The sequence below is a fragment of the Convolutriloba macropyga genome, chromosome 9 (assembly GCF_964194025.1).
Source record: "Convolutriloba macropyga chromosome 9, txConMacr16.3, whole genome shotgun sequence".
Lineage (NCBI taxonomy): Eukaryota > Metazoa > Xenacoelomorpha > Acoela > Convolutidae > Convolutriloba > Convolutriloba macropyga.
This window is the reverse complement of record NC_134476.1, coordinates 28,121,888-28,136,118: the sequence shown is the minus strand read 5'-3', so window position 1 is coordinate 28,136,118 and position 14,231 is coordinate 28,121,888. Positions and strand designations below refer to the sequence as shown.

Here is a 14,231-nt window from a genome sequence, read left to right as displayed (position 1 = left end):
TATTTTCAAAGTCTTAAAATCATTCAACGAGAGTCTTATCAACGAAAGTCGATAAATACGCTCAATTATAACCTGATGTGAGGATAATGAAATTTTTCATGCATAGTTAATATATGAGACATCTCAGTAAGTCTTAGGACTATGAAAACAACAACAAAAACAGGCAAAAACCAATCTTGTGTCATTGAAGTCATATATCCAATAGGTAGTAAATGAAACCGCTAACGAAGTACAATTTGGTTGCAGTAGGAAAGGAAAGGGTCCTGCCATTACTGAGACTGACTTACAGTTCACGAAAATAAGTTTATGATTAGTTAATGTTCAAAAAAAATTTTTCGAAAAATTATTCTGTAAAGTCTTAACAGCCAATAGCTGTCCACTCAAAGCACTAGATATGTTCACTCAATGCTCATTACGGAACATATTGCACATTTAGTCATTGATCTCATGCCATAGGACTCCAAAAAATTAGTAAATTTTCAAAAAGAAAATCAAATTTTCATTTAAAATTACGAAAACTCAGTGTCGAAGCCAAAAAAACATGAGCAATTCCTTGAAAACATTTTTTTTGTTCTTTGGGCTGCATTTAACTGTAAATGAGGTTTTTCGTTAACGGAACCTCGATATGAAAAATGACTAGTCTCTAGTTGACTAAAAAAAACAAAAAAAAACTGAAAAGTTTTCTAAAAGAAAAAGAGCTCTCAAACAGAATTCGATTTTTTTTTGATAGTGAACTTCCCTATGAGACCAGAACTAGTCTTTTTTTATCGCTTTCAGTCTATTAGGAACACACAATTGGTTCATTTTGTGGCATGAAATTTAAATTTGAAATACTATTTTTAAAGAAAGTTTCTTAATATGAAGAAAAATTACACTAAAGTGAACAAAATCATGCCAAATATCCCGTGTTCACACAAAAGTTCATTCCTCGACAACTCCTCGAAAAAAAAACGAAATTCAAAAAAAAATTTTAATTTTGAATTCTACGCTGGAACAGCTTTTTAATGATACCACCCACATTTCTCTACGATGAAGATATCGATCGGCCAAAATTGACTGAACAAAAAAAACCCATTTGAGTATATAGTTCCTCCCCCCACAATTGGGTCGGAACAACTACAGAAATTTTTTTCTTAAATTAAAAACAAATCTTTAGAGGTTGCCGGCAGTTGAGAGGGCGGCTTCAGTGGATGTGTTGGGTGTGCTTTGACTACTTGGGGATATAATGGGTTCGGGAAATATGGATAAGGAATTTGGGTGATGTGCAGAGGAGGGGGAGGCAGGGATAGCAACCTGAGGGTAGTTGGTTAGTTGCCGTTAAGTAGGAGGGGTGATGAGGATAGTTGAGGGAGCATAGAGGGAGGCGCAGTAAGTAGGATGTGGGCAGTATTATTAGCTACGGTACGTGGAACCCGGGTCGAGGTTTGGTGGTGAATTTTCGTAAGAAATGCGGTGAAATGCGGTGAAAAAAAAAATAATTTTCACCGCGTATTTCTTACATCTTTTTGCGGTGAATGCGGGGAATCGCGGTGAATTATTTTTTTTCACCGCGTTCTCAGTATTCTTACAAAAAAGAATCGTCCCTACACGGGTTCGCACCTCTGACCTCCTGCATGCCTTCCAATGCTTATTCCACTGCGCCAACTGTCACTTACTTGTTTGTTAATTCTTGTGAATTTAAATCAGATTGAGTAAACTTTGGAAACCATATGCGGTGAATTTTTGTAAGAAATGCGGTGAAATGTGGTGAATTATTTTTTTTCACCGCATCTAGCGGTGAGAAAAAATAATTCACCGCTTGAGAGAAAGCGGTGAATTATTTTTTTTCACCGCATTCACCGCATTCACCGCATTTCTTACATTATTTTGCCATAATAGTCTATGCGGTGAATTTTTGTAAGAAATGCGGTGAATTTGGTGGTGAATTTTTGTAAGAAATGCGGTGAAAAGCGGTGAATTATTTTTTTCACCGCATTCACCGCAATCACCGCATTTCTTACGAAAATTCACCGCATTCACCGCATTTCTTAAGAAAATTTACCCAAAAACCTCGACCCGGGAAGGTAATGCTGTGGAGTCAAAATCCACAAAAATTACTTTTCAACTTGAGTCTTTTGATCATTAGAAGCTCACTGCAAGCTCTAATTGATTTTTTAACGTCCAAAGAGAAGAAAAGACAAAATTCGAGTCAAAAAAATTTCAGTTATGCTTAAGATATGCTTCAGTTACAGAGACACCACCAGAAGAAATCCGGACACATCAAAGAGTTCTGCAAAACCAAAACTAAAAGACTTAAACCTAACGAAACCAACCAAAAAGTTTACAGTCTCAAAGTGTTCCTAACTTTGCATTTAAATGTATCTCATATTGAAAATTCTTGGTGGAATGCTGTTGAGGGGGTTTGCGGTGGGCTTAATATGGTTTAAACAAAAGGTAGATATAGCGGTGGGAATATGTAAATGGGGTATTATCGTACGGGCAGATTATTTGGGGTGGAGTAAATTGGAAGATGCCGAACTTGAGGGGGGATGAGTAGTGAACTATGTGGAAAATGTGACCGGTGGTAGTTTTGAGGGTAATAGGTGTGGGCGGGTCTCAGTTTGAGCAGGAAGGAGGTACTGCTATGGTGCCCAAAATATTCCGAATGACATTTTCACTATAAGTACTTCTAGCAGTTACAAGTTACCGAACATTAGAAGCTCACTGAAAACTCTAAATGGTATGAGTCACTGTTTCAAAAAAAATTAAAAGACGTAACCAGTACAAAACCGGAAACATTATAAAGAGCACTGCAAAAAAAGTTATAAAAAAGAACGGATCTTTTCCGTTTCTCCCCCCCCCCCCCCCAGGACGTTAACGGAAAAGATCCAAACCCGGGTCGAGATGTCAGCGCCGTTTCAGCGCGTTATTTTGTAAGAAGTGCGCTGAATGTGCTAAAATTATGTAAGAAATGAGTTGAATGCGCTGAAATGCGCTGAAATGAGCTGAAACGCGGTGATTTTTCAGCGCAAAAATCTTAAATAATTTTGCGCTGAAAATTTGTAAGAAATGGATTCAAATGTCAGTGCATTTGTTAAAATTATTTAGTGGATTTAAACGCTTTCTGACACCGAATCCTTAATTTCGAACCATTTAATTTTCCTTATATGACGATTAACTTTTTCTAAAAAATGGGCTGAAAAGCACTGAAAAAGTTTTTTGAAAACTCAATGGTTTTCAGCGCATTTTTTGCAACGTTACAGCGCATTTCAGCACAATTCAGTGCACTTTTATGTAAGGTTTTTGCGCTGAAATTTTTGAAAAATCAGCGCATTTCAGCGCATTTCTTACATGAGTTTTCTCGACCCGGGAAAGATCATTTTCAAAAAACAGAATAATTAAAAGAAGTGTTTGCTTGTATAATTTAGGAAGGTGACAGATGTGGCTGATGAAAATAACTTAATAGGCTGAAATGATTCCGCTTGATTGGCGATGGGAAGAGGTAATGGTTGATAGATGCAAAGAGGAGGGGTGGTTGAGGTTTGCGGGTAAATTTGTGGTAGCTAGAGGCGATAAGTTATATACTATGCGGTAGCTGAAAGCTTTGGTAGATTGGTGCATGGGCTGTCTGTCGAATAGGGCTATTGTAAATGTGTTTGGTTCGAGTAGAGATGAGGAACTGTACCAAGTTCTGATAATTATAAGCTAACTCCAATTGTGCTCCAAATGTTAATCCGAAAAAACTACTCCAAATGTTAACATCAATACACATTGGGACAACGGAAAAGAAACAAAATTTCAGATTAAACACAGATGTGGTTCAGCTAAAATATATGACCAGATGATTACCGGAACAAACGACAAAAGGTGGAACGGAAAACTCAAAGATCAAAGTTAACAAACACATGAAATTAACAATTACACGACAATTTGTAGTTTGAGTAGAGGAGGGACTGCAATGCGGTCACAATTTCTCGAACTCGTCTTATCACCAAATGTTACTAAGTACTGAACTTTGAGGCTGAGTGAGTGCTCTAAACGTTAACTCCAATGTTTGCAAATCACAAGCCAAAACTATTTGATACAGAAAGAAGTAAAAGATCAATTTGTAACGGCTGCTTTCCTATAAATGACAAAAAAAAGTTCTATACAGCCTAGTTTGTTATTATCAGTTTACAAACTTTCGGCATACTAAATTGTGCAATTCATTTTTTAAACTTTATATCCGCTATACTTGCATTAAACGTTGTTAACTAGTCCAAATAAATAATCGTCCGACTTTTCTGAAGACTAAATTCGTTTTCCGAAACTACTCAATTAATTTAAAAGGGAATTTCTACGTCAGCTTAATAGTTAGATATTAGAGATTCCTTTTTTCCTTGCACTCACTTTACTCTAACTTTCAATGTCGAATCGATGGTGAGACAAATTACAAGCTTCACGTTAGCAAGACACATTATTTTACTGCAATCCGCAACTTATATCAAATTAACATTCAAAAGTTAAAATTTAAGTTCTCAGCTCCTCTGGCGTCGCGTTTCAGTTCTATCTATCGTCTGATATTTTAATTGTACTCGTCAATTCTCAGCTTTTGAATGTGTGATTATAAATATGTCGACACAACTTTCAAACGACACTTTTTCTGTGCAAAGCCGACGTCAGGATTGGATTGTTAACCATGTAAAAAATTCACAGAATATTCTAAAAACAGGTCATGATTTTGGAGAAGAATTGAGTTAATAATCTAACCTTAGATATGGCGTACCACTTGTTATTATATTTAGGAATGAATTATGTCGACATATACTGACTCGATCAGCTTTGTGTTGAATGCGTATCCAACTAGCTTCTTTAATACAGTAAAACTCTGAGAAATTTTTTGAAGCTCCGCTTTCACACATTTACTCAACTGAGACGATTCAGCTGAAAAAAACCTGTATTAAATATTAAACTCTTACTCATCCTTTATTCATAAAGAGATCGAAAGCGAATCAGTACTCATTCATTTCGTAAGAAACCAAGAGAATCCCAACAATAGCAGCACTTAGCTATTGCAACTATTTAAAAAAAATGAGCCTTATCCAAGGGAATTGTTGAAACTGACAGTTTTTCTTAAAATTTTATTCTAGAAAGGTAGAGGGAGAATGAACTAATCAGTTATTTCTAATTTATTGAATTTTCTGTTAATCCGATTGAGGTGCTCGTTTTTCAAAACTGACCATTCGAAAAAAAGTCAGCACAATTTGAGAACCCGCCTGGAAAGGGCTAATGATTTGGCGAACAATCGCTTGATATTTGTGTGCTCTTATCTGGCGTTCAAAAATAGCTCTGATCAGGCGCATACGCGCTTTAGGATCAGACTATGTTGCGTTCGAACTCATCTCCGTTCAACCGCATTATTTTTGGGAAATTGTTGTACGCTCGTAGTGCGCAGTAAGCTCCGGAACCTATCGGCAAGTCAACATCAGTACTGGGCACGTCAAATTGCAAGTCTTATATCAGTACTGATTCAGAGCTATGATAATGTCGCTTTTTACACTTGTCAGTATAAATGCAGGTCATGGCCATGACGTGCAAGTCTAAACGCAAGTCTATTATTTAATTTCAGTTCATGTCTGAATTTTGAATAGATCCATATTCTTTTTGATTTTGGACATTTTGGGTCAAAACAGGATCAATAGGCGTTTGCTGGTGGATAACAGGTACTAGGGACAGCAAGGAGACCCTAACTGCGGTACACTTTTTCACAATTTTTCAAGGCTCAACATTTGGCAAATCTGAAAAAATCAAATATTGTCGATTCTCGGCTAAAATTTGGCTCCAAATGGCTGAAAAACGGCTGAAAACGGCTGAAAACGTCTCAGAAATACCTAAAAACGGCCAAATATGGACCCTGGTTGCCCCTTGCTACCTTCCCGGTCGCCCTGGCTCAATTATTGTCAGCTTGTATCAGTTGTCAGGCGCCCCGAGAAAGTGCATTTGAAAAACTGCAAAAATCGTTGTACGATGCGAAATTTTTTTGGAATTCAAAATTTTCAACCGAAATTTTTTGAAAAGTTGATTTTGACTTGGGAATCAACTTGCAAGTGTAATCCAAGTCTTGGCAAAGACTTTTCAGACTTGCAAGCATGTTTTTAGAAGTGCACAGTACTGATATGTGCAAGTAGAATTGCATTTAGACTGGTCCAGTACTGATCTTGACTTGCAGTTCAGTCCGGGCTACCTAAACTGAAATGCACATGATTATGTTAAACGGTGCTTTCAATCGCCGTGACCTTCGGCGCTTTTGGTCTCGATAGCGACGTAGTTTTCTGTCATACCCCTCTTGAAGGTTCACAGAGAAGTACTTTGGGATTTGTAGCAAATAGCGATGAACAGAGAGAGTCTGGCACCAGGCGCCCGCATCTATTAGTGCCTAATGTTGTGAACTTGGATAAGAGTATTATTTAAATTTTACTCTTCAACCCACTAAAGGCCAATCTTTAAGAAAATGTGAGTCTCGACTATTTTTTGAATTTCGTCTTCCAGTGTTTGAGTCTTTTTTCTTATAACTGCACCACAATTATCATGCTTCACTATTTCACTTATTTAAAAGAGATTCGCTGGATGTCGATTCAAGTAGGTTGTTACATCAGCATTGAATTATGGTGCTAATGTATTTTTTTACCTGCAGATGTGAATATAAAATAACTCAAAACTTTGTCCACTTAAACGGCAATATAACAAGTATTCAAATTTTGCTGTAATTTTAACCTTGAACTGTCAGATTCTGGATTTTATCGGCGTTTAAGGCTCAAAATGGCAATTCAATTCTTTCAACCTTTAACCGCAATTTATTTTAAAGCATGCTTAGTCAAACTACAGTTTTTTTTCTTTTCGAGGCGATCATTTGGAATTTTTTCTTGAGGTAATTAAATTTTGGAACAGTTTGAGAGATTTGAGTTATTAAATTTAGAAAATCAATCATTGAAAACATCAATGAATGTTTTTTTAATATGTGGTTGTCGACATTTATTGGTCTGCTGATAAATTATTCTGAGCACAAAATTTTAAATGATTGTCAAACTACAGTTTTTTTTCTTTTCGAGGCGATCATTTGGAATTTTTTCATGAGTTAATTAAATTTTGGAACAGTTTGAGAGATTTGAGTTATTAAATTTAGAAAATCAATCACTGAAAACATCAATGAAGATTTTTTTAATATGTGGTTGTCGACATTTAATGGTCTGCTGATAAATTATTCTGAGCACAAAATTTTAAATGATTATGTGCTCTTGATAATTTCATTAGCCAATTCCACCAGATACCTCGGCGCGGGCCACGATGCAAATGATTTCAAACATTTTTGGTAAGTTTGTCCATTTTAGACGTTGAAATCAAAATTGTCCGCCCTCTGTTTTTTCTATTTTACTGTAATCCGAGAAAAGGGGTTTTCATTGTTTTAATTACTAAATTGGCCAAAACAAGAGCGCAGAAAACTTCTTCATAAAACTACTTTGATTCATGCAGAACAGCAAAACATTTTAATGTGTTCGTTAACAAAGGTTAACAGAGGACCCAATTGTGAGGGTCAACAACAGCTGTCTCCAAAAATGGAAAATTTTGGGATTTTCAACATTGTTCCTTGTCTCATCTTACCAGAGGAGCAGGGGAAATGCAAATCATATGACAAAAGAATAAGGCACAGTTAAGGGCAGAACCGATTGAGGGAAATGGATATTAAGAATGAGTAATAGATTATTTTTGATTGTGGGATTTAGTTTTTCATTTAGTTGGAATGTTGGAATTTAGTTTTGCACTTTGGGATTTAGTTTTTCATTTACAATTTTAGAATTTAGTTTTCCAAAAAATTTTACTCATTCGTTGTGAAGTTGCCTCTGAATTCAAGCTGTGCTTCTGCCAATTTTGATATTAGTTTGAGACAAGTTTTCTGAAAAATAACAGAGTCGCATACAATAGAATCTCTCCGGACTGATTTTATGCCAATTAAAAGAATCGAGGGGAAAATTGCAACTGATCCTTTTGTTGCATTTAGGTTTCTATGCATACAATTGTACCTCATTTATTCTCAATGAAAAGCTGATTTTTTAAAATAAATTGTAACTACCACATTACACTAACGAACAAAAGCGGTTAATAAATCAACAATTCCACATAACTTCAATTTGCTGCCCAGTCGTATAGTTTTGTCTAAATGTTGAGACTTAGCAGGAGCATTTTGAAACTTCTTTAATTGACAAACATTTGCTCCAAAAATTTCCAAAACTTCAAGCCACCTAAGTGTTTAGCACTACCAAATTTCTGCACTTGTGAAGCTGCGAATCTTCAGTATAATCAATTCTTAAGTTCACTGATTAACATAGTATTACAGGTTCCACAACAGTAGTTAATGCGTAAACATTAGCGGGTCGGGTTTGTTCTTTTATATCTTTCTTCTAATTAGTACGTAAACAACAAGTAAACAGGACACAAACGAATGGCGGTTATGCTTCTTCGCATCTCGTTTCATTCTATACCCACATTTTAACATCATATCTTTTCACCCCATTACCATTTTTCTCAAGCCTTAAAATCTTGAACCCGTTAATTGTACCCGCAATATAAGGAAATAAAATTTTGGTGTGAAAAGAAAGAGGGGTGAAATAATCGAGGTCAAACGAAAGGGGGGTGAAACGAATAGGGGTGAACAAGTTGGACATCCCTTACGGCATAACGCTTCTCATTTGATTAGGCAGGTGTTGTACAAGTCAGATATACATTCAAAGGAAGGAGTAAGATTAAACATGAATCTCGACAAACCTCATAGAGGATGTTGAAAAAAGATCAGACTAATATTTCACGTAAAATGTTTAAAGGATTACTTAACTACTTGCTATTATACCAACATTTTTGGACTGATTAATTTAGTCACACGTGTCGAGGAAGTCTCATTCGCCAACTAATTAACTAAAAAAATAACTAACTAGCTAGTATAACTAAGGTGAATGCAAAGACAAAGTTAAAGATAACAAAAATGCCACCATAGGGATAAAAAGAGAGAGATAGAGAACCCTTTATAGCACGAATGATGGGAGGGGGGCGGGACGATTTACATGGTAACTTATATGGGGGGAATAAACATTAGTCAATGGGTTATGTAACATTAAGGTGGTAAAGTATAGCAAATACTCGCATCAATTAAATCCGACCACTATTTTTCAATTTTTTCGATTTTTATGTTCTACTTTTCCAAAATAATAGCCGCAATCGCTTAATGAACTATTAAAACATTTTTCTTAGAAATCTTCCCAATCTTGGAAACCCTCAGTAACTATTAATTGTTGAGTGTTCAAATTCGAGTAATCATTGGGTTTATCGGGTTAATAACTATTATTCATGTAATCAACTATTAATATACTATTTATTCACAAGGATCGCTATCTTAAAGCACTAGTCAACAAAGGGGTAATACAAAACACTATTTTCTACTTCATAGACACCTCTGCCTAATTGCAGCTTACGGAATATAAAAGATATCGTATAACTCATAGACGCACATGAACACACCATCTACATTTGATCTTTACTTTCTTCATACAAAACATAAACCAGTTTGTTCAAAATTTTTTATGGACTCATTCACAAATACGAAGTTTTGATACCAATTTTTCTGAGCAAAGCCTTCCTAGACAGCTCTAATAGTTTTGTCAGTTTCTTGCAGCGACGTGCATTTTTTGGTATCCTTAGATCGGGTTCGACGTTGATTGGGCTGGAGGAGCATCCGGTGCAGCAGGTTGTATATCAACATCCGGGAGGTCGGGCTGACTGCCACCAAGGTACGAATTCTTACTGATGTCAGCATCACCATCATGACAGTCGTCCTCGTCAGCGATAAAACCCCAAACTCCAGATTTGAGCTTGTGTAGGAACTCAGTCACTGACTGCAGTCGAGACTCTTTAGTTTGTTCACTCGATACAAGAGCACTATCTGATAAAAAAAAGGATTGAACTAAAACCAACAATTCTAAATCTGAGGCAGGCAAGAAATATTTGTGTGAAGTGGGCACAGTTACTTTGAGACCAAAACGCTCCATCTAATCAGCGGGTTACAAGCTGGTTAATTTAAAGTAAAAAGGCAAAAAACCAAGCATGACAAAATCACATGAAAACTGGTGTGCCGAGATGTAAGGAGACGTTATCCGTCACCAGTTACAATCCAGTTCGACAAACAACTTTTGAATTAACAATTTTTGTTCACGGAGGAGGGGGGTCATTGAAGTGTCGAATGTTGAATGTAATTATTACACTGCGGCTGAAAAAAAATACGGGGGCAGACCCTCATTCTTTCCCCAATCAGCATCCAACAACAAAAAACAAACACCACCCCCCCCCTCACCGCCGAGGTGAGCAAACTTCTTGGGATGTAGTTCAGGACAAATTCATAATTCAGAGAAACTATGTTGTCCTGATTTCGTACTCCGATCATTGTAATTTTTGACATAGTCATGATACTCGGCGGATTAAAAAACAGAATAAAAGTTACTATGATTCAACGCTGAAAATAATGATTTCATTCCGTGTTGAGGCATTTAATTTAATACCAATATGATATTTTCCAACAATTAACAATTTCACAGCTAAAAAAGCATTCAGTTCACTCAAGCAACAGAACTCTAGAAAAAAATGGCCGCTTTCTATGCACATTACTCTTAACAGTCCGAGTCAAAACCTTTTCATGTTTTCAGCTTTCAAACCTTACCCGGACCCGAGTGTCATATACTTTCAGTACTGAATCAGTATATTCCATGAGTAAACTATTCAGTACTGAATCCGAGTGACCTAAGGATACTTTGATAGCCAAGTATGTGCAGTAAAAATCCAGAAAGCATTTTTTTCTGAAAATGGGATCTACATGCTGTTTTGAGTTTTCATGATGTTTTTCATAAAGTTTTCAGAAAAAAATGACTATAATCAGATGGTCACGTGAGACACGGCGAGCCGACAAATACAAAAGTTCACTGCAAGTACTAGGTAAGAAAAAAACATTTCTTACTTTATTCAACTGTCTGACAAAAGAATAGCAGGGGTGTTGTAAAGAGGGGTGTAAAATCAGTTGGTGCAAAACAGAGAATACCAATTTATTTTTATGATGATGAAAATAATAATATAATTTTTGAAGGTGCTTCCATTTATTTATTCATTTTGTTCTTGCAACATTTTTTTAAATTCATTATTGTCTTTACCGTTTTTGTAACTAGAATTTTTCCTATTTCTGTCAACGTCTCTGCCAAGGGTTTTTTCTTGATGAAAATTTTGACTGGGCATAAGATTTTCTGAATTAGGTTGGAAACTGGCCACAGATAATTCAGACATCCGAATTTTTTCCCTGATTTTTTCGTGACACTGTTAAAGAAGACATGACCAGACTACGGCCATAGTAAACATACCCGGCAGATTGCCGGAAAATAGCCGCCGTTGATTCCAATAAGCATGTTTGGGATTGAACGAATAGAATATATTGAAAAAAAAAAAATTTTGTACAAAAATATTTTTTAAGTCCGATTTATTTTGATGGCATTTTGTAGTTGAACATACTTCTGTTTCTTAGAGAGAGGCTACAGGGGCTACTATCAACACCAATAAGCATTAGAGGTGGTAACTAAGACTTATAGGAACGACGTTCAAATAGCGGGCATCTAAAATTGGGCTTTATGGGTTTATCCCGTTTCTATTTCTGACTTCAATTTTCTATACCGACTCTGTTCATTTTGAATTGCTTTGCTTAGCAACTGATGTTCAAATTCACTTTTAGCAGAATGAGAGAAGAGAGAAACTAGCCTATAGAAGTCAAAAAGATTTCACGCAAAATGTCGAAAAAGCGGCAAAATGGTAAAGCGAAAAAAATTTGACGAAGTAAAAAAAAATACGAGCGCAATAATAGCCGGCTGAGAAGATGAGGGCGGCTATTAAAAATCCAGAGTTTAAAAATCATGATTCAGCGCTCAGTTGCTCCGAGACCCTTAAAATGCTCAAACATTCAGCTAAAATTGTGGTTCCCATTTAACGAAGCATCAAAAACTATGTACAGATTTTCCGTAAACTCACTTCCTTCTCCGTCGGCGAATTGCTGCGCCTGTCTGTGCTGACTTTGATGTTCTTCCCAAGGATCATAACCCTCATCCTGTAACTTTTGCAAATACTCCGCATGCTGCCTTGCATTTTCCAACTGGTACACCCTCTCCCTCCATCCTGGCTGACAGGTGTCTTTCTCAGCAACTATCATCTGGTCAATATAGTCCAAAGTTGTCAAAGGACTGGGCTTCAGGGCAATTTCGCCCAGCTGGGCCAGACACTTGCGTATTTCGTTCGTTTGCCAGATAACTTCACCCTGGATATTTGTGAACGTATCTCCAATCTTGGCCAGAAGAGTTTCCGCGTCAATTTTCCTGTCTGTTGCCTGTTTGTATTTGTTGAACAAGTCTTCGGCCCTTTTCTCTACAACCCGTTCTTTGAATAGGAAGTAGTAGGCCATGTTAAAGTGAACACTCCAGTGACATTTTCCACCTAAACCAGTTTTTGATTTTGGTAGTTTATCATAATTATCATGTGTGTTCTTATCTTTCTTACAAAATAGGCATGATTGCCTGATCTCAACTATCAGTTACAGAAAACAGTAACGTCAAAGCAGCCCAAGCAATAATGACAAAAGTTCAACGATCTCTAATATACTCCACGAAAGATGAGAAGCAGCATAGTTTTTGTCAATTAAAATGACCTTTTTAATACTAAAACAAAATTTTTCGAATTATGTATTTAAAAAAAATTAGGAATAGGCACCCTGGGAATGAGCTTCCAATTTGCCAAACTTACTTCAGTTACAACTGTTGTTTTTAAAACAAAATTTTTCGAATTATGTATTTAAAAAAAATTAGGAATAGGCACCCTGGGAATGAGCTTCCAATTTGCCAAACTTTCTTCAGTTACAACTGTTGTCGCAGTTCTTACATGGTAGTCTCAACGGAAAGGTATGGTCGGGTTTGAAGTTTTGATCAAAAATAGCTGCGCACAAAACTAACTCCGGGTTAATTGACAGGTTATGTTATTGATTAACAATTGAAGGGGATATTGAGAAAAGAGTTGAAACTTAATATGAGAAAATACAAAAGGCAGATGTGCGTTGGCAGCGAAAATCCAAGACATCAATCACAAAAATACAATGAAACTAGTTAAGAATTTAGAGTTCTACCTCAGGTCTCTGTTTACTAAGTTTTATTCCAATTTGTTCGTTAAGCTGAGTTGCAATTTCCATATCTACATACAAATCTCTAAATGCACTTGAGTGACCGTGCGAATTTCGAAGAACTTAAGAAAAACTCGTCCAGTTTTTTTTTGTTCATTTCGGTTTGGTATGGGATAAAAACTGGTTCAACTTTTTGTACCTTGTGCAGGAGTGCATATTTTGCAGTATCCCTCAGAGTCCATAGCACTGCACTTTGCCTTCTCTTGGTCATTGGCGTACTTGCAGTTCAAATGACAGGTGCGATTGCACTGTTGACAGTTGGTCACGTGCCTCCCTGGGGGCTTGTCTACTCGCTCAGTGTAGTACTCTTTCACACTGTACGTGAAGTCCCGATTCCTAGCTATGTCAGCTTCGTGCTGCCTCACAACCTGTTATTTGTAGCAAAATTACAAGGTTATATAATTAACTACCACTTCTATTAAAAACAGCCTTCTTGAGACCCATAGATTTAGTCTGATCAGAGCCATTTTCGGGTCTGCTTGGTCTGGGCCCAGCTGCGCGCGACCCCATTTGGTCTGATCATCGCAGTTTTCGGACGAGGATCTCATCCTGGGTCAAAAAATGTCTGGCTAAAATTTATCAATTTGAGAAAAAATTGTTCGGACCCGGACGGATTTGACCTCTAATCAGACATCTGTTACTTCTGGGCTCGATATTACATCGCCTGGGAGACCACAAAAACGCAGGATACCCTGATCAGAGGCTAACTCAACCACACGTGGGTCTGAACAGAAACGCCTCCGAGCGCACTAAAGGCTGATCAGAGAAGATTACGAGCGCTCATGATTTTCATAAGGTTTTCTTTAGTTTGCATCCGAATTTAATTATATTTGCGATGAAGCAGTTGCGAGGTTTTCTGAATCTTTTTGGTATCGTTGCAATAGTAAGCAATAACTAACGTCATCTTAAATGAGCTAAATCTTTTAGAATCTATTTGCCAAAAAGCTCTTTTTTAGCGGATTATTTTGGGAGA

General features: G+C 36.7%; 2 protein-coding genes across 8 annotated transcripts in view; both read right to left on the bottom strand.

Annotated features, from left to right (window-relative positions):
• The window catches only part of LOC142345707 (uncharacterized), a 577,332-nt gene that overhangs the window by 108,363 nt on the left and 454,738 nt on the right, over window positions 1–14,231 (bottom strand). The window lies entirely within an intron of this gene.
• LOC142345706 (uncharacterized) overlaps window positions 8,060–14,231 on the bottom strand; it is a 64,024-nt gene continuing 57,852 nt past the window's right edge. For all 6 annotated transcript variants that reach the window (XM_075397959.1, XM_075397957.1, XM_075397961.1 and 3 more), the window contains exons 7-9: window positions 13,398–13,626; window positions 12,064–12,522; window positions 8,060–9,946 (exon numbers count right to left, since the gene is read on the bottom strand). In XM_075397959.1, the coding sequence (XP_075254074.1) occupies window positions 9,702–9,946; window positions 12,064–12,522; window positions 13,398–13,626 (933 nt within the window). In that variant the 3' untranslated portion in view covers window positions 8,060–9,701. The remainder of the gene's footprint in view (window positions 9,947–12,063; window positions 12,523–13,397; window positions 13,627–14,231) is intronic.